Raw genomic sequence first — 27,935 nt, forward strand, 5'->3', positions numbered from 1 at the left:
AGTTGTATGATTCTAAGTCACAGTTGGCCAAAACAAAAGTTGGGAGAAGATTTTTGAAAAGTAAAATAGAATCCATAATCCTCTAAAAGTTATTGTAATTACATGCAATGAAAGATAAATACAGAAATACTGATGAATTCCAGCTCATCTTCACTCAATCCTCACTAAGAGGCAAAAGTTAAGAGCCAGTAGGCTCCAGCTATCTTCATTTGGTGAGATCTAGGTACACCTTTCTTCCCATAGCCCTGTTCATGAACGGTGACCTCAGGCTAAGAAAAAAGCCTCCCATAATTTTTTTTTCAGCAGTTCTAACAACAAGACTTAATTCCTAGATTTGCTTTAGCTTTAACTCTAATCACTCCAATATTTAAATATGGCTGGTTAGCCATTTTTCTCTAAATCTCCAACTTCCTTTTCTAGACCTCACTTCCTCAGATCCTCTCAAAATTATATAAGGTCTAATTCTTATAATAAGTTTCTTAACTGATATTACTCACAGTAATTCTAATTCCCTAAATTCTAGCTTTACATGTTCCTACACTTAATCTTCACTTACTTTCTATACAATATAATTCTTAGCATTCTATGACTAAAACAAAGAATTTCTACAATTTTTCCTAAAGAGAAACTAGATAAGCCACCTAATAAAGGCAGAAATGTAATTAAACTTATCATAACAAGTATGATGGTGTTAAGAGACTTTAATTGAAAATCCAAATTGACATAAGTCAAAGACATGTAGCCCAGCATGGTGGCATACACCTGTAAACTCAAAAGACTGAGGCAGGAGAATCCGGAGTTTCAGATCAGCCTGGACAACTCAATGAGATTCTGTCTCAAAATCAAAAAAGTAAAAAAGAATTCAGGATTTGGCTCAGTGGTAGTGTACTCCTGGGTTTAATCCCAGTACTGCAAAGAAAAAAAAAGACTCAAAAAGAAGCATGTAAGACAAAGAATATAAAGAGAACTTAAGAAATGAATTTTAAAGGAAAATCAGAGGCCAAGTCTTAACCAAGTCTCTAGTTTTGTAATATTTAATATAGTACCCAAGTGTCAAATGAAACTATTTCAACTGATTTAATTGTGATCATTTAAATTCCTATTTAAATTAGTTAAAATTAAATATTCTGTTCCTTAGTCACAATAGCTATATTTAAAGCACTCAATAGTGACCTATGGCTAGTGCCTAGTATAACAACACAGATAAAGAGCAATTCCATTACTACAAATTCAATTACCAACTTACAGAAAATCTGTGGGATGAAAGCAGAGAGAAAAAAGACTATGAAACTCCTAGAATAAATGACACAGATTTTTAACAGTAAAATTTTAAATGAACAAAAAGAAGTAGAAGGGGAGAGAAACCTACAAATTAATAAGATTTCTTAAAAGATCCATTAGCCAACCATAATAACTAGACCTTCTTTGAATGCTATTTTTAAAAAATGAACATGATATATATATATTAGAAATTTATAATACTGAAAACTATTTTTATATTTTAGATATGATAATGATCTTGTACTTAAAGTCATTCTACTGTATGCACGGGATCCACATTCACATATTCAAGGAAGCACAGATCAAACACACTGGAGGAGTGATAATTATGTCTGTACTGAACACATACAGACTTTTTTCTTTGTTATTACTTTCTAAATAATATAACATAACAACTATTATGATAGCATTTATATTGTATTAGGTATTAAAAGTAATCTAGAGGAGCTGGGGTTGTGGCTCAGCAGTAGAGAGCTTGCCTAGTGCGTGCGAGGCCCTGGGTTCGATCCTCAGCACCACATTAAAATAAATAAATAAAACAAAGGTATTGTGTCCAACTATAACTAAAAAATAAATATTTTTTAAAAAGTAATCTAGATATGTTTTAAAGTATAAATACTCACCTTTTAAAGAATTAAATACTAAAGTTAAATACTTATAAGTGAAGTTAAATCATATCTGGACTATGCTTCAACATAATCAAAGAGAAGAAATAGGTGAAATTATAAATGAAACTGGTCATAAATTTTTATCTGAGTGGTAAATATAAGGGATTTTGTTACGCTCTTTTCCTTTCTTTTGTGTATGTTTGAAATTTTTTCATAAAATAGTAACTTATAAGTGACTACTTACCTGATGAATTTGAAGGAAAACATCACAGGGGAATCCTGTCTTTTTAGAAAAAGAAAACCTTTGAGGTTTTTCTTGGTAGAAAAATTTGGATTCACTATTCAGACTTCTGTTCTTCTTAGAGGTAACACTATGTTTTTTTCTGTATCCTCACAACAAAATTTTTTTAAAGAATGCATCTAAATAGAAGTCTTAATTATTTTCCCTTGGAAAGTAGTGATCCCATCTTAATACTAGAAGCTTTTTTTTACTTATTTATTTTTTATTTATATGACAGTGGAATGCATTACAATTCTTATTACACATAGAGCACAATTTTTCATATCTCTGGCTGTATACACGGTATATTCACACCAATTCGTGTCTTCATACCTGTACTTTGGATAATAATATCTATCACATTCCATCACCATTAATAACCCCATGCCTCTTCCCTTCCCCTCCAACTCCTCTGCCCTATCTAGAGTTTGTCTAGTCCTCCTATGCTTTTTATCTCAAAGATGTGTTTTTAAGTTATGTCTTAAATTATTACATGTTTTATTTATTCTAGTTTCGACCCTATAAAAACCTATAATCTTTATATCAGTACTATAATACCATCTTCTCTCTTTGCCTTAGCTCCTTTATCTGTTTTCTTTGTTCTACTCCTCTGCATTTTATCTCTGTTCTTTCCCTCTACATTCTTTCTTCCAAATTAAACTATTTTTCCAGTGTCAATTCTGACATAGCATCTCACAAATTTTAAATCTACTATCCTATTTTATTTTCCTTATAATCCTTCTTATCTTACTAGAAAGTAAGAAACCTTTTAATCTTATGTTGGGTTTTCTTGGCAGGGAAGATTAATCTTTCTCTAATAAGCTTTTTGCTTATTATTCCTACTTAATAACGATCATTTCTTTTTGTATCCTATTGTATATGACAAATAGTCTCTAAATTTTATTCTTATTTCCACAGTAACTCATTTCACCATTCTATTGTATGTGTTCAAGGTACTGTTCTTTTCCCCATATTTTGTGATTTTTTGTGCACAAATTCCATTAGTTTTCCTTTTCTTAATATTCAAATGAATAGAATAAAACAACCATATTTATAAAGTTTGAAGAAACATTGACGATATGACTCAAATACTAATTAAAAGTTCCTTGAAGATCAATTTCTGAGGACTACATGGATGTGCATAGTTCCAATTATATTTTTCAGTAAGGAAAAAGCTATTATAATGACCTTTACCACATAGATTATAGGGAAAAATTTATCTCTAGTATGAACTGCAACCAAGATTCTTTTATCTTGATCCCTAGTTAGGAATGTAAAGGGAACTTGGAACTTTATCTCTAGTCCCTGGGTCATTCCTAGCTGATTATAGTCTGGGAATTATAAGATGTACATGAGAATGAGAGAGAAAAGATGGGGAAAATATTCTAATTTCTTCAGAAAGCAGCACCCATAGAATAGAAAGAAAGTTTCCTATATTTAAAATTAATATAGACCTTCCATTTCTGAAGTAGGAAAGATATTGGCAAGAAAACAAAACATCTACTATTAGATAGGATAAGACAAAATAGGAAGTTGTTTCATTCCAGTGTGTGTATTCCCCCAGAAACTGGCTCGGGAAAAAAAATGAAATATATACATACACGCACAAAGTATTTCCAGTATTGCTGTGTGTTTTCAAAACTTCATTATGCATTCATATGTATAAAAGTTTGAAGTCATTTTACTGGCAGCCGTCATTTTAAAATTCATCATTTTACAAATCATAAATGACCTCATGATTGTTCTACATTTAGCAAATTACAATGTAAACGTGAAGTAATGTTTAATAATCAGAATTTTTAATTTATGTGAATGTTTTCTTTAAACAATACTCTCTCTCTACAAACTATTTAAAATTTAAAGGGAATCAGGTTTAACAAAAAGAAATCAAGATGAAACAAAATAAATTGTTTTACTTTAATCATTTAAAATTTACATTTCTGGAAAAAGAGGGAGAAAATAGTCTATTTTAAAACTTTCAGATGAATGAGAACCAGTATTCTATTTCTATGAAATCTATGTATAACTGTAAAGAAAAATGAAGAAAGTTGGTAAATAAAAAGAAAAAGCCAGGCATGGTGGAACACACCTATAATCCCAGCAGCTCGGGAGGCTGAGACAGGAGGATTGCAAGTTCAAAGCCACTCTCAGCAACTCAACAAGGTTCTTAGCAACTCAGTGAGACCCTGTCTCTAAATAAAATATAACAAAGAGCTGGGGATGTGGCTTAGCTGTTGAGCGCACCCCTGTGTTCAATCCTTAGTACCAAAAAAAAAGAATAAGACTGAAAAGAACAAGTGTACAGATGGTTGGAAATTAATGGTAAATTAGCTCAAAGTTAAATGACTTAGAATCATTTTATTACTACTACATGTTACCTTTTACACACTGTGAATAAGATGAAGCAAAATAGGAATAGGCTTCTGCCCTGGCCAACTTATAACCAAAGTAGAAATACCTGAAACAAAATACTCTGACATTTATAGGTATTCTTCATGTTACGAAAAGTCAAAAAATAACATATGTTGGCAAATATTTCTGATCTATTTACAGAATGTTATATGAACTCTTATTGAAGTCACTTCCTAGAATTTCATAAACCGAATCTACCAGCATGAATAAGGAGGGCAGGTTCGGTTTATAAATCTCCATGAATTGTGAGATATAGGAACAAAGAGAAGAAATTGGAAAATGACACCAAGAACCCCTGTCAACTGCTCTTAGAGCTACCCTCAGCTTCTCAGTAACCCATGAATCTCTAGTTAAAAGGCACTGGCCCCAAGGTTCACAAGAAAAATTAAAATTCTCAAGGTAACATTCTTTTAGGAAAAAGTATAGAAAGAAATAAGAGAGGGAAAGTCCAATTTGTTGCCATGGTTTTCCTAGGAGCACTCCCTAAGAATGCACCATTCCTAAGCAGACATACACATACCTAAAGTCATCCAACTCTGTTGTTATCTCCCAGGATCCTTCAGCTTCTCCAAGCAGAAGGAACAAGATCATCTCTAGAGTACCACAAATGATTTCCTCAAGGAAGAACGAGTTGGAGAAGTTTGAAGTCTCAGTTTACATGAACGTCAACCACCCTGAGGAGGAATCAAGACTAAACCACAAGTAAAACTTTCTTGAACTTAATGAAGTAAAAACCATATTCCAGATGTCTGCTAACACCCTTAGGCACAGGACAAACTGTATTAGAAGAAACACTTGAGGCAGAAAGACTAGTTATATGGGCTCAAAGTAGGAAAGGATTTCCCCACACATACCCTACTACAATGATTTCAATCAGAAAAAATATATATATAAGCAGCTGTACAACTTCAATTTTAATGGAAGTAGAAAGCAGAAACAGGAAGTAAATGCCTCTGATCAAGTAAATTGAGTCTGTCTTGTCTAATGATAATAAGCAATCAAGGTGAGATTTCTGTCATGCACAAAAGACTGCACTTCCTTTCCACTGAAGGTCAATTTTTCTACCCCCAAGAACTGCTATAATTTGGAAAGAGACTCCACCAATACCTTTATAACTCAAACATTAAAATGTGAAATAGACTTCAACCTATTAATTAATTCGTGCTTTTATTCATTCATTCACAATATACTTTTTGTGTGATTGCTTTATGCCAAGTATTATTCAAGCAAAAAAAGAAAGAGAGCTATTCAGACATATTAGGTTTAAAAAAAAAAAACTTAGGTTTTTAAATGATCATTCTGTGGCCATCAGAAAGCAGACAAAGGGGCTGGGGGGTGTAGCTCAGTGGTAGAGCACTTGTACAGCACACACATGCCCTGGATTTGATCCCTAGCACCACAAAAAAATAAGAAATCAAACTAAAAAGAAGCAAAGGTGGAATCAGAGACCAGTTAGCATCCAGGGCAGAGGTGTTGGAGGTAATAGGTAATGAGGTATAAACTGTCATACTGATCATGGTAAAGAGATCAAGTAAAATCCTCTAAGTAAACAAATTACTGAGCATTACTGGACTAAATGAAATTTTATCCATCTGCTACCTGAAGATAAGCTAATGTGTTACATTTGCTTCAGAAAATTTCTTTATGTAGAAGTCCATAAAATCTGAAGAGAGGTAACAGACGCCTGGCAACTACTATCAATTCTGGATTAAGATTAATTCGAGAAAATTATTTATATTCATTTTATTTTAAAGAGCAAGTCAAAACACAATTTTCTAACAGATTCTCTAAATTTCGACCATGGATTACTTTTCCTGAAATACTGGATAGGTACAGGGTAACTGAATTGAATGGTATGTAAAGGTAATAAAAGGAGTGGTAAAGCATAGGCAAGTATTGCCTACATGCCATAACTACAAAACAGAAGGTCTCTGGAAAACTTTTCCAAGAAAACTCAATTAATTTTGTTATTATTCTAAGAATGCTACTATATTACCAAGTAAGAGTATGTTTCCATTCGAAGTAGACATTCTTTCCTGTTTTTATGTATGTCACACATATATCCTCAAATTAGTGTAGGATAACTTTTTCAAATGATCTAGTTCTTCCATAAAATATTAAGCAATAAAATTTATTAGTAACATCCCTCTGGGTTAAGTAACAAAAACTCGACCTAAGATAGTGTAAGCAGAAACCATGTCCATTATAGTAACATAGGGCTACTGAAGGAAGCAAGACAGGAATGAAACCAAATTCCAAGCAGGTATGTGAATTACCAGGAAATTAGATAATATAGAACAGTTCATCAGAAGAAATTCTAATAGACTATTTAAAGAAATGTGGACAGATTAACAGAATCAATAAGATAATGAGGAGGGACCAAGAACAGGCATGAGTGAAAAACCAATACCATGCCTATTTAGTCAGCTGCTATGACTAAAGAATCTGACCGGAACAACTGTAAGAAGGAAAAGGCTATTTGAGGGCTCCAGAAAAGACTAGCTCCATTCCTTCAGGGCTCAGGTAAAGCTGAAAATCATGGTAGCAGAGGATGGCAAAGAGAAGCACTCACATCATGGTGATCAAGAAGCAAGAAAGAGACTCCCAGCTCCAGATACAAAATATATACCTCATTGCCATGCCCTCAATTAACCACTTCCTCCAGCCACACCCCATCTGCCTCTAGTTACCACCCAGTTAATACCATCGGGGATTAATTCACTGATTGGGTTAAGATTCTCACAATCCAATCATTTCTCCTCTGAACCTTCATGCACTGTCTCACACGTGAGCTTCTGGGGACCCCTCACATCCAAATGATAACAATGCCTAAACCTAAAGGGTCACGTGGAGGGAACATGACACCACAGTCTAACAAGAGCTACATGGATGAAAGAGGACCCACCTGATAGGAGCTGAAAACTGAAGCCATTTCCAGGAATATACTGGAGCAGAAGGGCCAGTGGAAACAAATACCCTGACTTTTTTCTTCTTCCATTCTCTTAATCTCCTACTGGTGTTTCCACAGTCCAAACTTGACCAGAAGCCAGAGGGCAAATGAACCCAGACCCATAGATGTCAGCCCACAAGGCCCCATGCAAAACAGACACACCAGGGAAGCCTGGATCCAGGAAGGTGAAAAAGGGAATAACCAGGACAATTTGGAAAGAAAGAGTCCTCTATCACAATCCAAAAATCATTAATTCAGAGTACAGTCCTTTTCCAGGAACATATTCTCTGAAATATATAGGGTACACATGTATACAGGAAACCAGGTAGTTAAAAAACATGGTTACTAAAAGATAAGAATAAAAGGAAAATTTTAGTAAAATATGACTTTTTCTATAGATTTCATGATAACTTGTGAGTGGTTTCATTTTCAAATTCAAAGGAGACTTCACCTCATTAGTCTTAGCTTTTATAATTAAACTCTGAAGAAATATTTAAAATAATATCAAAGTGTAAGATATGCTATGATAATATTTAACAATTTGTAAAGACTCTAACCCCATTAAACATCATGGGTACATCTCAATAATAAAACATTATTATTGCAAAAGCAAATTTTATCCTCCAATGTTATTTCAAATGTAATTAAAAACTGGATGCCTACATCTGTATTTTTAATGTCATTTTTATATTTTTTACTTTTCCACAGTAACGAAACATAAAACATTCATGCTTTGAGGAAACATTTAAATCAAAATAACGAAAGTTACACATTCAGTAAAATTACAGCTAAAAATAGATGAAGCATGAAAGCAAATTTAAAAATTAAATAAAACAATAGCAAAGCAAACTAAACTTTTTTTTTAAGTTGTCAATGGACACAATACCTTTATTTTATTTGTTTATTTTTATGTGGTGCTGAGGATTGAACCTAGGGCCTCACACATGCTGGAGAAGCAAGCACTCTACCACTATGAACCCAGCCCCTAAATTTCTCTTAGTTCACTGAGAAATTTTCAGATCCATAATATGGGCATTAATCAGATCCTTTTCAGTTTTTCAAGGATATAAAATCCTTACATTGTGGAAAGTTGTTAAAGAAATTACTTTTTTTTCCTTTAAAAAATCAAATAAAGAATCCTATAGCTCAATTTTTAAGTGAAAAGAATTTAATTTTATATGCCTTTAGAAGAATATAATTGCCATAAAAAAACAAAATAATTCAAGGTTGATGGTATGATAAAAGAAAACAGGTAGAAAAATAAAAGCATTTAAATTAAAGCTACTAGGGCATACACAATGATATAAGAAAAAGTTAAGAAAGTGGAAATCACGACTAGCATTCATCAGCCAACTAATATTTGCTAGTTCCCAAAATATTTCTACCTAATAAAAGACTTCTATTGTTCTTAATCATATTAAGTAGACTAATACTAAAACCAAAATATTTTACCTAAGCATTCCTATCTAAAGTGTGTGTGTGTCTACACACACACAGTACTAGGAAATGAAAGCAAGAACCAGCATAGAAAGCAACAGTAGAGAATACGCACTCTGTTACAGCCTGTGTCCTACATAACCTTTTGAATGCATGACCTTTAAGTTGCTGAAGGTTGCCTCAGAATTTGGCTCAGTTTGATCGAAACATCTGTTCCCCTTGCAGGTATACTTTAAGGACTTTTTTCTCAGTTGGATTCAGAACACAGCAAGTGAGCCCTTGTCTGTCCAATCATACAGACCCCAATACTTGTAAATCAAGTTCTGGGAGGACAACAGCAGGTCCACATTCCATCACCCTTTCCCAGCCAGCTAGGCCAACTGACTGCTGTGAGAACTCCTCTTATCATGTCATCAAATCAAAACATGTTGAGATGAGGGACTATAAGAGGCATCTGCAGAATTCCCAAAATGTAGTGACTTTGGAACATTGACAGATGCATCTGTCATTTTATACCTTCAACTAACCTGATGTCCACTGGCCCGACACAGTAAAGCTGTCCAAGATCGATTCCAATTCTTTCACGTTATTTTCACATGTCTCTACTAGGAAGGCCTGGTGCTTCTTAGCCTTTTAATTAAGGAAAAATTACACATAATAAGGTCACGTATTATAAGAGCTAGAGATTTTAGGATAAATGTGTATAGCACAACTATATATTAATTACTCCATTTAAATCTATTATTAATAAATCTTTCTGTCTTAATCACACTTTTTACGTGGCCTAATGTAATAATACATTCATTAATAATTTACCGAGGATTTAGTGCCAGCACTATTCTAAGCATTTTATACATAGTAAATATTTTTGTCTTTATAGTAACTCTATGATAGATGATAAGAATTTTAGACATAAGATAATTGAGATAGAAGTATTAAGGAATCCTTTTAAAAATGATGCTTACAGTCATGTGGCAAATTGCCAAATGGCAATCAAAAGTGAATGCTGTTAGGACCCATTAGAAGAAAATGCTGAAGTGATTATAGCTTGGTCTGGGTACTCAGTGAAAAGTGGGGGACAGTGGATGCATTGGAAAGAAACCTAGAAGGTGAAATGGCCAAACCTTTGTAACACTGCATTGGGTTAGACTAGATTGATTGGATTCAACAGGAATGGATAATGATAGGAAAATATGCAGATAAAGGGAGGAGTCAAGACTAATCCCAAGGTTTCAAACTAAAAGGAGGTTGATTTTAGCAGTTGAATGAAAATAACAAAATAGAAAAGGTCTTATTTTGACTGTTATTGGTTTTTTTTACTTGCTTATTTTGAACAGACATATGAATCATGAATTCTCTTTTGATCAATTCCACTGAAGATACAAAAGATACTCCTAGTACTAGCACAATGTTTGGTAATTATCAGGTCCTAAATAAATATATTTAAATGAGCAAAGAACAAATAAAATAGAACAATATGGGAAGTGCCTGAACATACTGGTGCAAAGCCCAGAAGAGAGCTCAAGTATAGATTTGGTAATCATCTACAAATGACATCAGAAGCCTGCCTTAAGAATGCCTGAGTCAGGTGTGGTGGCGCACACCTGTAATCCCAGCAACTCAGGAGGCTGAGGTAGGAGGATCACAAGTTCAAGGCAACTTAGCAAGACCTTGTCTCAAAATAAATAAATAAATAAATAAATAAATAAATAAATAAATAATAATAATAAAAAGAGTTGGAAGTGTAGCTCAGTGGTAAAGCCCTGGGTCCAATCCCAAGTAGCACCCCTTTTTTAAAAAAAAAAAAAAAAAAAAAAAGTACCTGAAGGGAAGTAAAAAGAGCCTAGGACAAACTCTTAAGGAACTACTACTACATTTTTTAGAAAAGAAGCCAACTAAGAAGACCAAAAAAAGAAGGAAAAAAGAAGGGTACATTGTCGTGAAAAACAAGAAAATATTTCAAGGTGAGAGTTGTCAATTATGTTTAATGCCACAGAAACATCAAGCAAAATGATGACTAAAAAGTGTTCACTATGTTTGGAGGTCATTGGTGACTGATGAAATCTTCTTCCTGTAATATAGATATAACCCAGCCTGGAATATGTTGAAGGAATAAACCTGATTTTTTTCCTAATTGAATGAAAGATGAATGAATGGAAACAAGGTTGAGACAACCTTTCTTAGTAAGAAGGGAAGGAGAAATAAAGGGCAGTATTTGAAAAGGAGTGTGGGGTCAGAGAGCTGTTTTTTAAATATATAAAAAACTTCTTTATTTAAAAGCTGGTAAGATAAAGGCCCTAGTGAAAGATTGCTTATAAATAAAGAAGAAATGGGAAAATAGATATTACAGGATGAAATTACATTCTTAAAATACAGCAGTCCCTTCTTTTCTTTGTGGGGCGGTGCCAAGGATTGAGTTCAGGGGCACTCAACCACTGAGCCACATCCCCAGCCTTTTTATATTTTATTTAGAGATACGGTCTCTTATCTGAACATACTGGTGCAAAGCCCAGAAGAGAATTCAAGTATAGATTTGGTAATCATCTACAAATGATATCAGAAGCCTGCCTTAAGAATGCCTGAATCAGGTGTGGTGGCGCACACCTTGCTGTGGCTGAGGTTGGCTTTGAACTCACAATCCTCTTGTCTCAGCCTCCCGAGCTGCTGGGATTACAGGCGTTTGCCACTGCACCCAGCTCAGCAGTCCCTTCTTATCCAAAGCGGAAATATTCCAAGACCCCCAGTGATGACTTAAGGCACAGATGATACTGAACCCTATATAATCTTTTCCTAATTTTTTCCTATGCATATGTACCTAAGATAAAATTTAATTTATAATTAGATACAGTTTAGGGTAATAACAATAACAATAAAATAGGACAATTAAAATATACTATAATAAAAGTTACATAAATTGGGTCCCCAATCTCTCTGAAAATATATTATACTTTCACCTTTTCACTTAAAGGAAGCACTTTAAGCATTCTCCTTGGCAAAAGAATTGCCGGTATCAGTACTCTCTGGAGTAATTACTAAGTAAAGTAATGCTTGCCTGAACACAAACACTGTGATACTGTGACTAATCCAATACTGAGAATGATACTAAGTGATTAACAGACAGGTAATGGATTTAAGGATACACTGGACAAAAAGATGATGAAAGATGACAGGATGATATGAGATTTTATCATACCACTCAGCTGAATTCTTTAAACTTAGGAATTTGTTATTTATGAAATTTTACATTAAATATTTTTGAACTACAGTTGACCACAGGTAACCGAAACCACAGGAAGTGAAACCTAGATAAGAGGTGATTTTTACTGTATGTAAAATTAATTAATTTATTTATTTATTCAGATGTTGGCTCAATTATCACCTCTTTAGGAAAAAATGGTCTTCGCATCCTGCATTCCCTTGATCACATCCTTCTCAGCACTTAACACAATAATGCTCTACTTTTGAGTTTATCTTTTATTTCTATATCTATTTCAAAAAAATAAGCTCCTGTAGGTGGGAAATATTTTTTCATTCTCACTAGTGTATACTTAGTACCTAGACAATACCTAGAATTTAAAATAACAGGTAAAGTACATAGTATCAACAGAAGACTGTCACATCAATTAGGGTTCTCCCACAGACTTTAAATAGGAGGAGGAAATTCTTTGTCACATCCTGATACAGAAAGATCTCTAAGCTCTGTCTCACAAAATAAAAGGGCTGGAAATATGGTTCAATCCCCGGTATGAGGGGGGAGGGAGAGAAATAGAGCTGGGATTAAAAGAAAGTTCAAAATATATGTTCCAAAATATATGTTCTTTCTATTATTTCATGTTAACCGAGGCTAAGTCCCCATCAATATCAAGGTATAAAAGTTTATAGGAATTATAAGTGGAGAAAGTCTGATAAATTACATTCTTGGAGACAGCTTAACATAAAAAGTTTCAATTAAATTCTAATGCAACAGTAATCTCTTTAAAGGAAAGGGCTCAATCCAAATTAAAATAGGAGCTAAAATTTCAATACCATTATAATTTAAAGTCAAATTACCCATAAAATATTGACTAGTATAAAATTATTCAAAGAGCAAAGAAAAGATTGATCACTGACCAGATTTTATAAGAAGCTAACTATACCTAGAAATTACTACGACTTATTTAGATTAATAATTTTTATAACATTCTCCTGAGATATCAGGCTAATAGTCTAATAATATATTAGCTTGTACTAAAAAAAAATAACTCAGCTCATATGAAAAAACTGCTTATTTTATAACTGGTAATTTTTCTAATAAATTATTCTGGATTTACAAATGAAACTTTCATTCTTCATTCATATAATAAAACTATGTTTTAAGTGCTGGATTGTGCTTATATTTAAAATTTGTTCCCAAAGATGTGAGTTTTCTTAGTAGCCCTTTAATGTGAGAATTCTAGAATTCAAGCAGAATCTATCAATTAAATAAATAAAACCACTGGGTTGAAAACAAAGTGCCAGAAATAAAATATTATTTCTAATGTTTTATTGTGTGACCTAAAGAATAAGTTTAGGTTAAATGTTAAATCATTAATTCAACAAATTCTATAATTCTAAATATCCCTAGAAGTTTAAAAGATAAAACTATAGGATGAAAGGACTCTTTATTTTGCCTCAAGCATATTCACATAAAGCATTTGCTTCCTTATGATGGGGTGGATTTTGTGACTGAGAAAAAGAATTCAGAAGACTGAATGATATTTGATTTTATTAATACTAGTAAAAGTCCCTTAATGCTATCATGGCTACCAGATGATGTTTAGATGAACACTTACTGATCACCTACCCTGAACCAAGGACTACTAGATGAGGTGTTCAATCTATAACCAGTGTGTAGACAGAGGACTAAAAATACCAAAATATATTTTTTTAAAAAGGGTCAGAAAACTATGAATGTCAGATCTTAATGCATTACTAATGAGGAATCAAGGTTGGTTATAAAATATCTTCAGCCAGAAAGATCAACAGATGACAAAAAAAACTACCTTTATTTCCACCTTGATACACTACATCTTTCATATTGCTGAATTGAATCTATCTCTGGATTAAACATAATAAGCTATTCTTTTGTTTCATGATCATCTTGGAATTTGCAAAAACTCATCTTTTTTTTTTTTTTTTGCTCATACTGAGAATCACAAACAGAAAGGCATGTAAATAAAATTTTCTAATGCAAGAAACATACAAAACAGCATTTGCAAATACATATTTATACCTAAAAACTGGAAAATGGGCTTTACTGATCTACGATAGAAAAAGCTAACTTGAGTCACATGTAACAATAAAAGCTATGAAGGACAATTATAATAATAAGTTAAAATAGTAGGAAAAACTTATCACCTACCCTGAACCAATAACTACTTTAGAATTCAAATAAGCTTCAAGTTTTTTATTTGAATACGTTAAGCAATTATGAAAAACTCTAAATAAAAAAAAGCATTAAAACCTATAATCAGTATCACATACTTTTGCTTCCATAGCTCACCTTTTCATCATATCTTTACCTACTTACCATTACACACTCAGTGTATTTAAGGGCTCAAGGAGAGCTTGCTGAGCTGACCTGAATTTGGTCTAGTCAGTTTTTATAATAATAACCATGTGCAGTTTTTGCTTGATCATATTAATGATAGCCTGTATCTCTTAGTTCTTTTCTTGCTTGCCTATACAGATTCCGTATATATGAGCATTTTATGATCCCACTTGCTTATCTCTCATAATGAAATATCACTTCCCTTACTTGGCTTTAACAATTCATTTATTTTTAAGTAAATGCTACCTTTCAATGTGAATATAGGCCATAACTTATAAACACCCCTCTCTCTCTCTCTCTCTCTCTCTCTCTCTCTCTCACACACACTTATTATCATTTTATTTTTTCCCTAGTCAAAATAGGATTTGAATTTTCAAAATTTTACTAGTTTATGTAAGAATAAATTTCAAAAAATTTAATAAAAAAGTTTTAAGCCAGGGTTGGGGTTGTAGCTCAGTGGTAGAGTGCTTGCCTAGCACACGTGAGGCACTGAGGCACTGGGTTCAATCCTCAGCGCCACATAAAAATAAATAAATAAAGGTATTGTGTCCATTTACAACTAAAAAAAATAAAAAATAAAAGCTTTAAGCTATATCATAAATTTAGGAAACTGGACCCATAAACACTAAAATACATAAAGACACACATTTGATGAATACTATTTAATAGTATTAAATTTTAAAGGCCATTAAGAATCAGCAAAAACAATGTTTATTAGTACACTGGGTGCAAAACAGGAATCAACGATTCTTTAATAAAAATGCAGAATATACTATTTATCTGTCCATTAGTTTTGAACACCTGCAAATCAGAAACATGTTCTAAAGCAAATCTAACAGATCATTTGAAGCAAAATTATTCTTAAGAAACATTAAAATCACCACAAAGCATAACAATCAATGCACTTTTCAAAATCCTATCTGATGCTAGCAGTCACTATTATTATATAAACAGTTAAGCTCCTAAAGTACAGGAGGAAAATATACACTTGGCCATTTTCAATCACAAGTTCTTTAGAGAATAAAACATTCTTTGCACAAATCTCATGAGAACTAGAATTCCCTTTTCAATATGTGATCTCTCCTAGAGCTATAGCTAAATATTACTGAGTGGCAGAAAAGCAAATCTCAAGAAATGATGGACTTAAGAAAATTTCATTGAAGAAAGCACAAAGCAAGTCCTAATAATACCAATTTGAAAATGAAAGCTCCCCTGATTCAAGAGAAGCAGATATCAAAACTCAGAGTTATGTCTAAAAGACCCAACTTGATCTATTCAGCTTCTGATGAACTTCAATACACATGATCACTAGGAAATTTAAACTGAAAATTCAGTTTTATTTAATTGTCGATTAAATATTACTAAATTCATAGATTTTTAAATGACAAGCTCAATTTTTATTCACAATTTTTAAGTCAAATTCTGTCAAGTTTCATGTACTGTGTTCACCTGTTTGTGAGAATATAAAATTAATTTTGTTAAATCCTCAGGTATCCTATTTTAAAAATGTATGAATTCTGACATTAAAAATCATTATTATACTGTGTGCATGTACAAATGTATAACAACAAATCCATTAATATGTATAATTATAATGCACCAACAAAAAATGTGGAAAAATATTTACTATATATCACTAATTTATAAATCCTATCTTTTAAATCCAGACATTAATTAGGAAGAATTTAACTATAATTAAAGTCAAAGTCAACTTGGTTTGTATTTATTAAATGTCCCCAAAAGACCTGGGATTTATTTTAAAACTTTGTTTATCCTGGACTCGATTATCACTAAAGGCTCTTTTAGCTAAAGTCTATACTATTTCAAATTATACAAGTGGTATTTTTAAGTGACAAATGTCCTGAAGTCTTAGTATTTTATTAGTAACATCGTGATCTCAGTAGAAAACCCATGAGAAAAGTGGCTTTAATGTTCTCTTTCAATGCAACAAGAAAATAAAAACCAAAATTTGAATAATGGTCCTGAACATGACCTAAACTAGAAAACAAGCTGTTAGCTCAAAGGCTGAGGCAGGAGGATCACAAGTTCAAGGCCAGTTTCAGCAACTTAGGGAGGCCCTAAGCAACTTTACAACAGAAAGCCTGCACTACAGAACATCCTCAGCAAAATATTCCTGAGGAGAAAATGAAAATCAGCAAAGGGAGGTATTAAATTAAAGGAAATACTAATCAAAGGAGAAACCAACTCAAGTTAAATATCAAAAATGAACAAATATGACCAGGAATACAAATCGTGTCTCAATAATAACCCTGAATGTTAATGGCATAAACACACCAATCAAAAGACATAGACTGGCAGATTGAATTTTTTAAAAAGACCCAACAATATGCTGCCTTCAAGAGAATCATCTCATAGGAAAAGACATCCACAGACTGAGAGTGAAAGATTCGGAAAAAATATACCACTCATATGGACTGCAGAAGCAAGCAGCGGTTTCTATCTTCATATCAAAAAAGTAGACTTCAAGCCAAATTTGATCATAAGGGATAAAGAAGGACATTTCATACTGCTCAAGGGACCCATACATCAACAAGACATAATAATTATAAATACATATGCCCCAAACAATGGAGCATCTACGTTCATCAAACAAACTCTTTTCAGGTTCAAGAGTCAAACTGACCACAACACAATAATTCTGGGTGACTTTAACACACCTCTTTCACCACTGGATAGATCTTCCAAACAAAAGCTGAACAAAGAAACAGAACTCAATAATACAATCAATAACTTAGACTTAACAGAGTATATATAGATTATTTCATCCCTCAATGAACTAATACACTTTCTTCTCAGCAGTACATGCGTCCTTCTCTAAAACAGACCATATACTATGCCACAAAGCAACATTTAGCAAATACAAAAAAGTAGAGATACTATCCTGCATTCTATCAGATCATAATGGAATAAAATTAGAAATCAATGATAAAATAAAAATAAAAGATACTCCAACACCTGGAAACTAAATAATATGCTTTTGAATGAAAAATGGGATGCAAAAGACATCAAGGAGAAGATTAAAAAATTCTTAGAGGTAAATAAGAACACTGATACAACATATCGAAAACTCAGAGAAAACTATGAAGGCAGTTCTAAGAGAAAAGTTGATTGCATGGAGCTCGTTCCTTAAAAGAAAAAAAAGTCAACAAATAAATGACCTAACATTACATCTCAAAGCCCTAGAAAAAGAAGAATAAATCAACCCCAAAAGCAGTAAAAGACAGGAAATAATTAAAATCAGAACTGAAATCAATGAAATTGAAACAAAAGAAACAATTAAAAAATTGACGAAATAAAAAGTTGGTTCTTTGGGGGTGGGGCTGGGACTCAGTGGCAGAGTACTTGCCCAGCACGCATGAGGCACTGGGTTCAATCCTTAGCACCACATACAAAAAATAAGCAAATAAAATAAATGCATGCTGTCCTTCTATAAATACAAAAAACTTTAAAAAATAACAAAAAAGTTGTTTCTTTGAAAAAAATAAATAAAACTGATAAACCATTAGCCATGATAACAAAGAGAAGGAGAGAGAAAACTCAATTTACTAACAACCATGATGAAGAAGAAAAGATCATAACAGATACTACAGAAACAGAAGATAATTAGAAATTATTTTGAAAATTTGTACTGCAATAAAATAGAAAATATCAAAGGCATCAGCAAATTTCTAAAGGCATATGATATGCCCAAACTAAATCAGAATGATAAACACAATTTAAACAGATCAAGCAAGGAAATAGAGGACACCATCAGAAGCCTACCAACCAAGAAAAGCCCAGGACTGGATGGATACACAGCTGAGTTCTACAAGAACTTTAAAGAAGAACTAACACCAATACTCCTCAAACTATTTCATGAAATAGAAAAAGAGGGAATACTTGCAAACACATACTATGAAGCCAATATCACCCTGATTCCAAAACCAGGCAAAGACACATCAAAGAAAGAAAACTTCAAACCAATATCTCTAATGAACATAGATGCAAAAATTCTCAATAAAATCTGGCAAATCAAATACAAAAACATACCAAAAAGATAGTGCACCATGATCAAGTATGGTTTATCCCAGGGATGCAAGGTTGGTTCAACATATGGAAATCAATAAATTTAATTCATCACATCAGTAGACTCAAAGGTAAGAATCCATATATGTTCATCTCAACAGATGCAGAAAAAGCATTTGACGAAATACAGCACCCCTTCATGTTTAAAAAACTAGAAAAACTAGGACTATCAGGAACATATCTCAACATTGTAAAAGCTATCTATGCCAAGCCCCAGGCCAACATCATTCTAAATGGAGAAAAATTGAAAGCATTCCCTCTATGCCCTCTTTCACAACTTCTATTTAATATAGTTCTTGAAAATACCCAGAGCAATTAGACAAAAGAAATTAAAGGAATACGGATAGGAAAAGAACAACTCAAATTAGCTCTATTTGACAATGATATTATTCTATACCTAAAAGACCCAAAAAGCTCCACCAAAAAATCTTCTAGAACTAATAAATGAATTCAGCAAAGTAGCAGGATATAAAATCAACATCCATAAATCAAAGGCATTTCTGTACATCAGTGACAAATCCTCAGAAAGAGAAACTAGGAAAACCACCCCATTTATAATAGCATCAAAAAAAAATAAAATATTAGGGAATCAACTTAATGAAAGAGGTGAAAGACTTCTACAATGAAAATTACAGAACACTAAAGAAAGAAATTTAAAAAGACCTTAGAAGATGGAAAGATCTACCTTATTCTTGAATAGGCAGAATTAATATTGTCTAAATGATCATACTACCAAAAGCACTATCTAGCTTCAATGCAATTCCAATCAAAATCCCAATGACATTCCTCATAGAAATAGAAAAAGCAGTCATATGGGGCTGGGGATGTTCCTCAAGTGGTAGCGCGCTCGCCTAGCATGCATGAGGCACTGGGTTTGATTCTCAGCACCACATAAAAACAAAATAAAGATATTGTGTCCACCTAAAACTAAAAAATAAATATTAAAAAAAGAAAAAGAAAAGGCAGTCATAAAGTTCATCTGGAAAAATAAGAGACTCAGAATAGCTAAAGCAATCTTTAGCAAGAAGAGTGAAGCTGGTGGCATTACTATACCAGACCTTAAACTATACTACAGAGCAAGAATAACAATTGGCACCAAAACAGACTGGTAGACTAATGGTACAGAATAGAAGACAAAGAGACAAACATGCATAATTATAGTTATCTCATATTAAATAAAAACATAATATATAGAGAAAAGATAGCCTCTTCAACAATGGTGCTGGGAAAACTAGAAATCCACATGTAACAAAATGAAAAGAGATCTCTATCTCTTACCATGCACAAAACTCAACTTGATATGGATCAAGGACCTAGGAATTAAACCAGAGACCTTGCACCTAATGGAAGAAAAAGTAGGCCCAAATCTCCATCATGTTGAATTAGGCCCTGACTTCCTATCGCACAAGAATTAAAAGCAAGAATCAATAAATTGGATGGATTCAAACTAAAAAGTTTCTTCTCAGCAAAAGAAATAATCAGTGAGGTGAATAGAGAGCCTACAATTTGGGAGCAAATCTTTACCACAAGCACATCAGATAGAGCACAAATCTCTAGGATATATAAAGCAGTCAAAAACCTTAACACCAAAAAATAAAATAAAATAAAATAACCCTATCAATAAACGGGCCAAGGAACTGAACAGACACTTCTCAGAAGAGGATATACAATCAATCAACACACTTATGAAAAAATGTTCAACATCTCTAGCAATAAGAGAAATGCAAATCAAAACTATTTTAAGATTTCATCTCACTCCAGTCAGAATGGCAGCTATCAAGAATACAAACAACAATAAATGTTGGCAAGGACGTGGGGGAAAAGGCACACTCATACATTGCTGGTGGGACTGCAAATTGGTGCAACCAATCTGGAAAGCAGCGTGGAGATTCCTTGGAAAATTTGGAATGGAACCAACATTTGACCCAGCTATCCCACTCCTCAGTTTATACCCAAAGGACTTAAAAACCCCATACTACAGGGACACCACCACATCAATGTTAATAGAAGCACAATTCACAATAGCTAAACTGTGGAACCAACCCAGATGCCCTTAAGTAGATGAATGGATAAAAAAAAAAAAAAACTGTGGTACATATACACAATGGAATATTCCTCAGCATTAAAAGAGAATAAAATCATGACATTTGCAGATAAATGGATAGAGTTGGGGAATATTATGCTAAGTGAGTGAAGTTAACGAATCCCAAAAAATCAAATGTCAAATGTTTTCTCTGATATTAGAATGCTGGTCCATAATGGTTGGAGTGGGGGCGGAGCATGGGAGAAATGGAGAAACTTTAGATAGGGCCAAGGGGAGGAAGGGTAAGGGAGGGGGCAGAGGAGTAGGAAAGATAGTGGAATCACATGGACATCATTACCCAATTACATATATGAAAACACTAATAGTGTGACTCTACTTCTTTGTACAATCAGCGACATCAAAAATTTTGCTCTAAATGTGTACTATGAATTGAAATGCATTCTGCTGTCATACGTAACAAATTAGAATAAATAAATTTAAAAAAAAATAAATTTTAATGGACTGCTACTCAAACTGAGTTCACAGACTGTACTGGAAGTAATGCAGGTGCTCTCTGTGCCTATCCAGCAGATCCCTGAAGATCCTAGCAGATCCCTGAAGATCACTGAAGATTACAGTGCCCAGCCAGCCACTGAAGACTAGTCTGCATCCCACTGCTCAAGCCACTGAGTGGGTAGGAACAACCAGAGTGGTCTTGAGCTGTTCTTCTGCAGACACTAAAGCAAAATGGAACTAAGATTATGAAAAATAAATATGAGTTTCTAAAAAACATAATAAATTTTTAAAATCTTTTCCCATAAAGACCACTAATCTATAGCCTTTCATTTACATCTATATATGTATATGAAAAAACGTACTTTAAAAAAGTAATTAATTTTTAAGAAAAAATAAACATCATACTTACTAAAGTAATAGTATTTGTAGTCAATAAATTTTCATTAAATGCTTTTTAAATTTCATTTTATGATCAAAATATAACAGCAATTTTTCTTTCTTTATTTATTTTTTTTAGTACCAGGGATTGAACGCAGAAGCACTCAATCACTGAGCCACATCCCCAGCTCAATTTTGTATTTTATTAGAGACAGGGTCTCACTGAGTTTCTTAGCACCTGCTGTTGCTCAGGCTGCTTTTGGATTCACAATCTTCCTATCTCAGCCTCCCAAACTGCTGGGATTACAGGTATGCACCACCACGCCAGGCAAATAACAGAAATTCTAATCTGCATCAAACACAAAAAGTAAAAATAGAAAGCTAGGAACTGGGGTTGTGGCTCAGTGGTAGAGCCCTTGCCTAGCATGTGCAAAGCACTGGGTTCAGTTCTCAGCACCACATATAAATAAATAAAATAAAGGTACATTGACAACTAAAAAATATTAAAAAAAAAAAAAAAAAAAGCTGGGCTGGGGATGTGGTTCAAGCGGTAGTGTGCTCTCCTGGCATGCGCGGGGTGCTGGGTTCGATCCTCAGCACCACATAAAAAAAATAAAATAAAGATGTTGTGTCCACCAGAAAAAAAAAAAAAAAAAAAAAAGCAATCTGTTGGCACCAAGTAAAACATTTTAGTCACAAAATACCCATACAACTCTGTGGTAAATTAAAACAGTCTCATCCACTCGCTAGAGTTCTAAAAAGGCAGAATTAAGAAAACTCATTCAACTTTTATTGGTGATGACTCTTAATTTTTGCACTCTTAGTTGTAATTCTAGGAAACTTTCCAAACTATTATGAATGATGTTTAATAAGCAAGCTGACCAAATTCAGTATTCAACTCAATATGCCTAACATATTTGTCTCCACCATTGATTCATCCTCTTGTTAAGAAGTAGGATAGGAGCTGGAGATGTCACTCAGTAATAAGAGTACTTGCCTAGCATTCCCAAGACCCTAGTTTCAATCTTCTGCATGCAAAGAGAGGGAAAAAAAAAACAAAAAAAAACCAGGGCAACCCATGAAGTTTAGAGTAACGCATAACAGTGACTACACACTAGAGTACACTACAAAGAGCTCTTAACGTTCTAAAATTCCACATTGAAAATACTCCAACTATAATTGAACAAACCACAGAGTAGAAACATATCAATCCCAGAGTGCAAACACACCGAACATCTTAAGATGAATGGAGACTATATATACTACTGGACCATTTGAAAATGCTTAAATTTTAACTTAATCTCATCACTAACTTTCTATCTGAGCAGCACTGATTTGGCCACTTCAGTATAACCCAGAGTTTCCACCTCTTTTGAGAAGAAAAAATAATGTTCATTTTCCTCAATAATAGAAATCATTAAGAGTTGTGGGACATAATTGAAAGTGAAGTAGCTGAGTCTCTGTGGAGAACAAGACAAAGAGGTATTAGGTACTAATATAAATTTTAATGTCCTCCCTGCTGAGGATCCCAGCAAACTGCAGAGTTGGGAGCATTTTGAATCAACAAAATAAATTAATTAAACAAACATTTATTGAAGTAAGTACTATAGTAAAATCAGGATAAGAAAGTTAATCTCACTGCATTGAGTCTCTGGGAAGAAATAATACACATCAGAGTTTGGTGAGTATTATAATAAAGATGATAAATGAGTACTAAAGAAATAGTTGGGGAGGGACAGAATTCTGACTTAGATGGGTGCATTAAGAAAAACAGAAAAATTTCAGATTACAAGATGTCAGAGCTGAGCATTATAGGATGTATTTGTTAATGGACGAGAAAGAACATTTTAGTCTACATGTGTCAAAATAATTACAGCCTGAATAAATATAAGATATGAAAATCTTTAAAAAGCTAGAAGCACTCTGATTGACTGAACCAAGACAGATAAAGGGCCAACACAGAAGCAGCAGCTAGAAGAGTTAACATGAAGCCAAAGGGAAAAAGGCCTTCGATTCTATAACAAGATATTATTCTGAAAGCAGCAGAAGACACTGATTAATTTTTAGTAAAAGGGAGGCTGATAAGAACAGATCAAGGAGACAGAATGATCAGGTATAAAATGATTATAAAAGGAGGTCTTTAAAATCAGCAGATTTACTGATCATGAACCCAGATACTCCTCTGCCTACGTAATACTGTTTTAGTTACTTCAAGTAAAAATGAAAAAACCCTAAATATATTTTAAAATATTCTTTGACTCAAAATTTTTACTAATTCAGTTAGATGCCCCAATTACTCCAAATCAGAGAGGTTTTATTATATGTATCTTTGATGTAATAAGCATTTCCAGTTTTGAAATTTCATATCAATGTCACTAAAATTACTCTCATACTATTATCCCAGGGTATGTAGTGAGGGTGGGGAGAACCTGCTATACATCAAATATGACCCAATAAAGTAACTGCCATAGGGTTTTCTTTTATATCCTTACCATTACAAGTTCTTCCTGTAATTCACTGCAACTTTTTTCATTATACTGGAGTCTCTTTGAAAGGTCTATAATTACTTTCTTCTGTTCCTCAATCTCTTCATTTAGTGTCTTGGTTCTGGAGAAATATTCTCTTTCTAATCTGAAAAGTTGAAAATGTCAGAGCTGGTTTTTAATATGCTTTCATCAACTGCTATTATACACCTTTAACACAAGTGGCTGATGAAGTACTATATATCATGTTTTCAAGCCAAAAGGCTTTTTAAAGCCTACTTTCCCTTTTTTTTTTTTTTTCAAATTAAAAGGACTGCATATTCTTAAATGACAAACTTTAGAGGAGTAATACTTCCCCTTTGATAATAACTATTTATGCTATGTCTAAGGTTATAAGCAAGTAGATTTGGTTGATGTGGTTTTGGGGGTTTTTGTTTTGTTTTGGCGGCACTGAGAATTAAGCCAAGGGCCTCACACATATTGGGCAAACACTCTACCACTGGGCTACATTTCCAGCCATTTTTTTATTTTTTATTGTGAAACAGGTTCTAAGTGGCTAAGACTAAACTCAAACTTGCATTCTCCTGCTTCAGCATAAATAGTTGCGCACCACACGCCCAACTCAACTTTTTGGGGGGTGGGGTTGGGAAGGGACACCAAAGATTGAACCAAGGGATACTTAACCACTGAGCCACATCCACAACCCTTTTTTTATTTTATTTTGAGACAGGAGCTCACTAAATTGCTCAGGACCTTGATAAGTTGCTGAGGCTGGCCATGAATTCACTATCCTCCAGCCTCACCTTCCAGAGCTACTGGGATTACAGGCATGTGCCACCGTGCCTGGCCCAACTCACCATTATTTTTGATGTACAAAATCTACCTACCACAGTTTAGTTACCTCAGATTCAGCCTCAAGACTGAGAAAACAGTCCTAACAAATCATTTTAAAATTAGGGTACTAAAGAGAAATGAAACAAATGTCTTATTTCTGAATGTCCACACAGGTAGAACCAGGGTGATAGCATTAAAATCCAAAAGGAATAATGATAAAAAACATTCATATTCACTTTGAAGACAAATGAATTTCTTTTCAAAAAATGTCCTTCCTATTTAAATACTGCTCAGGATGGTTTCTTTTTGTTGTTGTTGTCTGAGACAGTCTCACTAAATTGTTGTGGCTGGCTTTGAATTTACAATCCTCCTGCCTTAGGCTCTTGAGTTGCTGGAATTTACAGACATGTGCCATATCCCATAGCTCTGGCTGGTATTAAACTATGTTTACATTCTTGTATGGACATAAAGTGAAAAGCAGCTTGGAAGTATTGTTGTTTAAAATTTACTGAGATAATCCCTCAAATGAATAATTTTAATTCAAATTAAATTGTTGTCACTATTTTTGGAGGTACTGGGGATTAAACCCAGGGACACTAAACCACTGAGCCACATCCCTAACCCTTTTTATTTTTTATTTTGAGACAGGGTCTCACTAAATTGTTGAGGGCCTTACTAAATTGATAAGGCTGGATGAATTTGTGATCTTCCTGCCTCAGCCTCCCAAGTTGTGTCACTATTTGTAATCGGAGACCTTCCTGATAAATGTAGTAGAACTATCTCCTCTGATTTTTAAGCTATAATGCAGAAGATAAGATGAATCAATATAACCAAATCCACATAGTTAAATAAGGAGATATATATATATATATATATATATATATATATATATAAAATTTTGTTTCACTGATACAACCAGCCTTATTCTGTCTGAACGATCATTTTCTTTCTCCAGAATAGAACAGAGACAATTATAGTGTTACCCTTTCTACATTCTCTTATGGATCAAAGATATTCCAATATAAAATAGCTAAAGTTAAAATAAACATATGTAGAAGGATTGACTACTGTAGTTATGTAAGTCTATCAGAAAGTCGGACATAACAATAAAAATGAATTGAAGTAGAAAAAAGATCAGAAAATCAATCCAGGAATACCAACATATAAATAATGGAAGTTCCAAAAAGAGAGTGTAGAAAATATAAAGGAAGAAATCAACAAAGCAATAATATAAAACAAAATTCCCCAGAAAGGAATTTCTTACAAATTAAAAGTTGAAAGAGCTCAATAACTGCCCTGCAAAATCAATGAAAAGCAACTCATGCCAGGCACATCATCACAAAATTTCAAAACAAAGAAAAGATTCTACAGTGTCCACACAGTATGGAAAAACATATATGTTATTATTTTACCAGATACTACAGATATAACATCAGTGAACCATTTATTATATTTGCCTATGACTTCAAACTTGGGGATACAGAGAAAACCACAGACCACATACAAAGGTTAGGAATCAAATGTCTTCCCAGATTCTAGGATTGAATGAACAGCTATGTGAACCAGGAAAAAGTGTGGAGATCAAAAAAACATTTTCAGAATGCAAGTTTTAAATTTTCCTCTGACATATAACTTCTAAGAAGCTACTTTACAATGGAATAAATCAAAAGAAAAAAAGCAACAGATTAATAAAAAAGTGATTCAAGATAGAAGAGAAGTAGAAAGAATCCCAAGGATGATGTTAAACGACATCCTAGGGGATGACTATGTACAGAAAATCTAAAAAATAATTTCTTTCGCATGGAAGACAGAAGAAGCATCTTAGGAAAAAAAAGATGCCTCTTAGAAAAGAATAATGAAATTCTTGACTTAAAAGAACATAATGAGAGATTTTCAGTTCTGGCAGAATTTCATAACTTAGTTGGCTCATTCCATAAAGTCATCATACTAGCTAAGCATAAGTTAATCACAATAAGCTTATCTGATTTATGAGGCAATTATTAACTATTTTTTCATTTGTTGATTCATCAAATCTTCATTTAGCAGCTCCTTTATACCAGGCACTATCCAAGGCATTGGGAGACAGCAATGAACACAATAAAATTCCCCTCCATGTACGACAGACCATTAACAACAAAAAATATACTAAAATGTGCTATAAAGAAAAATAAAGATCAATTATAAAAAAAGCTGTAGAAAAAAATAAAGTATGCTGAATCCAAAAGAATAGAAAAAGGGAAGGAATGAGTGGATGTTGTGTGGGAAAAGCATGCAATAGAAATAAATAAGTAGAGGCTAGTATATTATATCTAAAGGTGAAAAATGAAAACATGGAAGAATATTCACGTTATATAGAAATATAAAGTTAAATATCAAAGCAAACATCAATAAGAGTTAAAAGTAGTTACCTCAGAGGAATGGAAACTGAAAGTGGAAAACAATAGGGTTATGAAACTTATGTTTTTCATAAGCCTAGCTACTGTTTTACTCTTTAATTTATATACAAGTATTAATTTGATAAAAATAAAAAATTTAATTAAAAAATACTGTTACTCAACAAATATAAAATTATATGCATCTATCATTTTGTACTGTTTTATGAACTGAAACTGGGTCCCCTGAAATGAAGGACCATCCCTTGCTATTAGCAAGCTGATGTACAACCCCAAAGAAGCTGGCCCCTGTGCTTCTGCTAACAGCCCCACACAAAAGGGAGTATGTATGACAAGAGTAGAGTAGGTTAAGGGGAGACTCTGTCTTCTAGAAGTCAGAAGAGAGAACTCAGGACTTAAATGCAGGGGATTTAGGCAAGAAACAGAGAAGGAAACCTGTAGCTAGAATGCCTTCTTTCTTAGTAGATTCCATCTTCCCTCCTTTAGAACTCGGCTAACACCTGGGCACGGTGGTGCATGCCTGTAATCTCACTGACTGGGGAGGCTAACGCAGGAGGATTGCAAATAGCAGGCCAGCCTCATCAACTTAGCAAGATCCTGTCTCAAAATAAAAAATAAAAAGGGCTTTGGATATAGTTCAGTGGCAAAGCACCCCTGGGTTAAATCCCCAGTACCAAAAAACAAA

At 33.4% G+C, this 27,935-nt stretch overlaps 1 protein-coding gene across 2 annotated transcripts in view; it reads right to left on the reverse strand.

Moving 5' to 3' along the window:
* The window catches only part of Ccdc171 (coiled-coil domain containing 171), a 382,832-nt gene that overhangs the window by 254,240 nt on the left and 100,657 nt on the right, over positions 1-27,935 (reverse strand). For both annotated transcript variants that reach the window (XM_076843419.2, XM_076843418.2), the window contains exons 9-10: positions 24,033-24,171; positions 9,496-9,598 (exon numbers count right to left, since the gene is read on the reverse strand). In XM_076843419.2, coding sequence (XP_076699534.1) covers positions 9,496-9,598; positions 24,033-24,171 — 242 coding nt within the window. The remainder of the gene's footprint in view (positions 1-9,495; positions 9,599-24,032; positions 24,172-27,935) is intronic.

The sequence above is a fragment of the Callospermophilus lateralis genome, chromosome 2 (assembly GCF_048772815.1).
Source record: "Callospermophilus lateralis isolate mCalLat2 chromosome 2, mCalLat2.hap1, whole genome shotgun sequence".
Taxonomy (NCBI): domain Eukaryota; kingdom Metazoa; phylum Chordata; class Mammalia; order Rodentia; family Sciuridae; genus Callospermophilus; species Callospermophilus lateralis.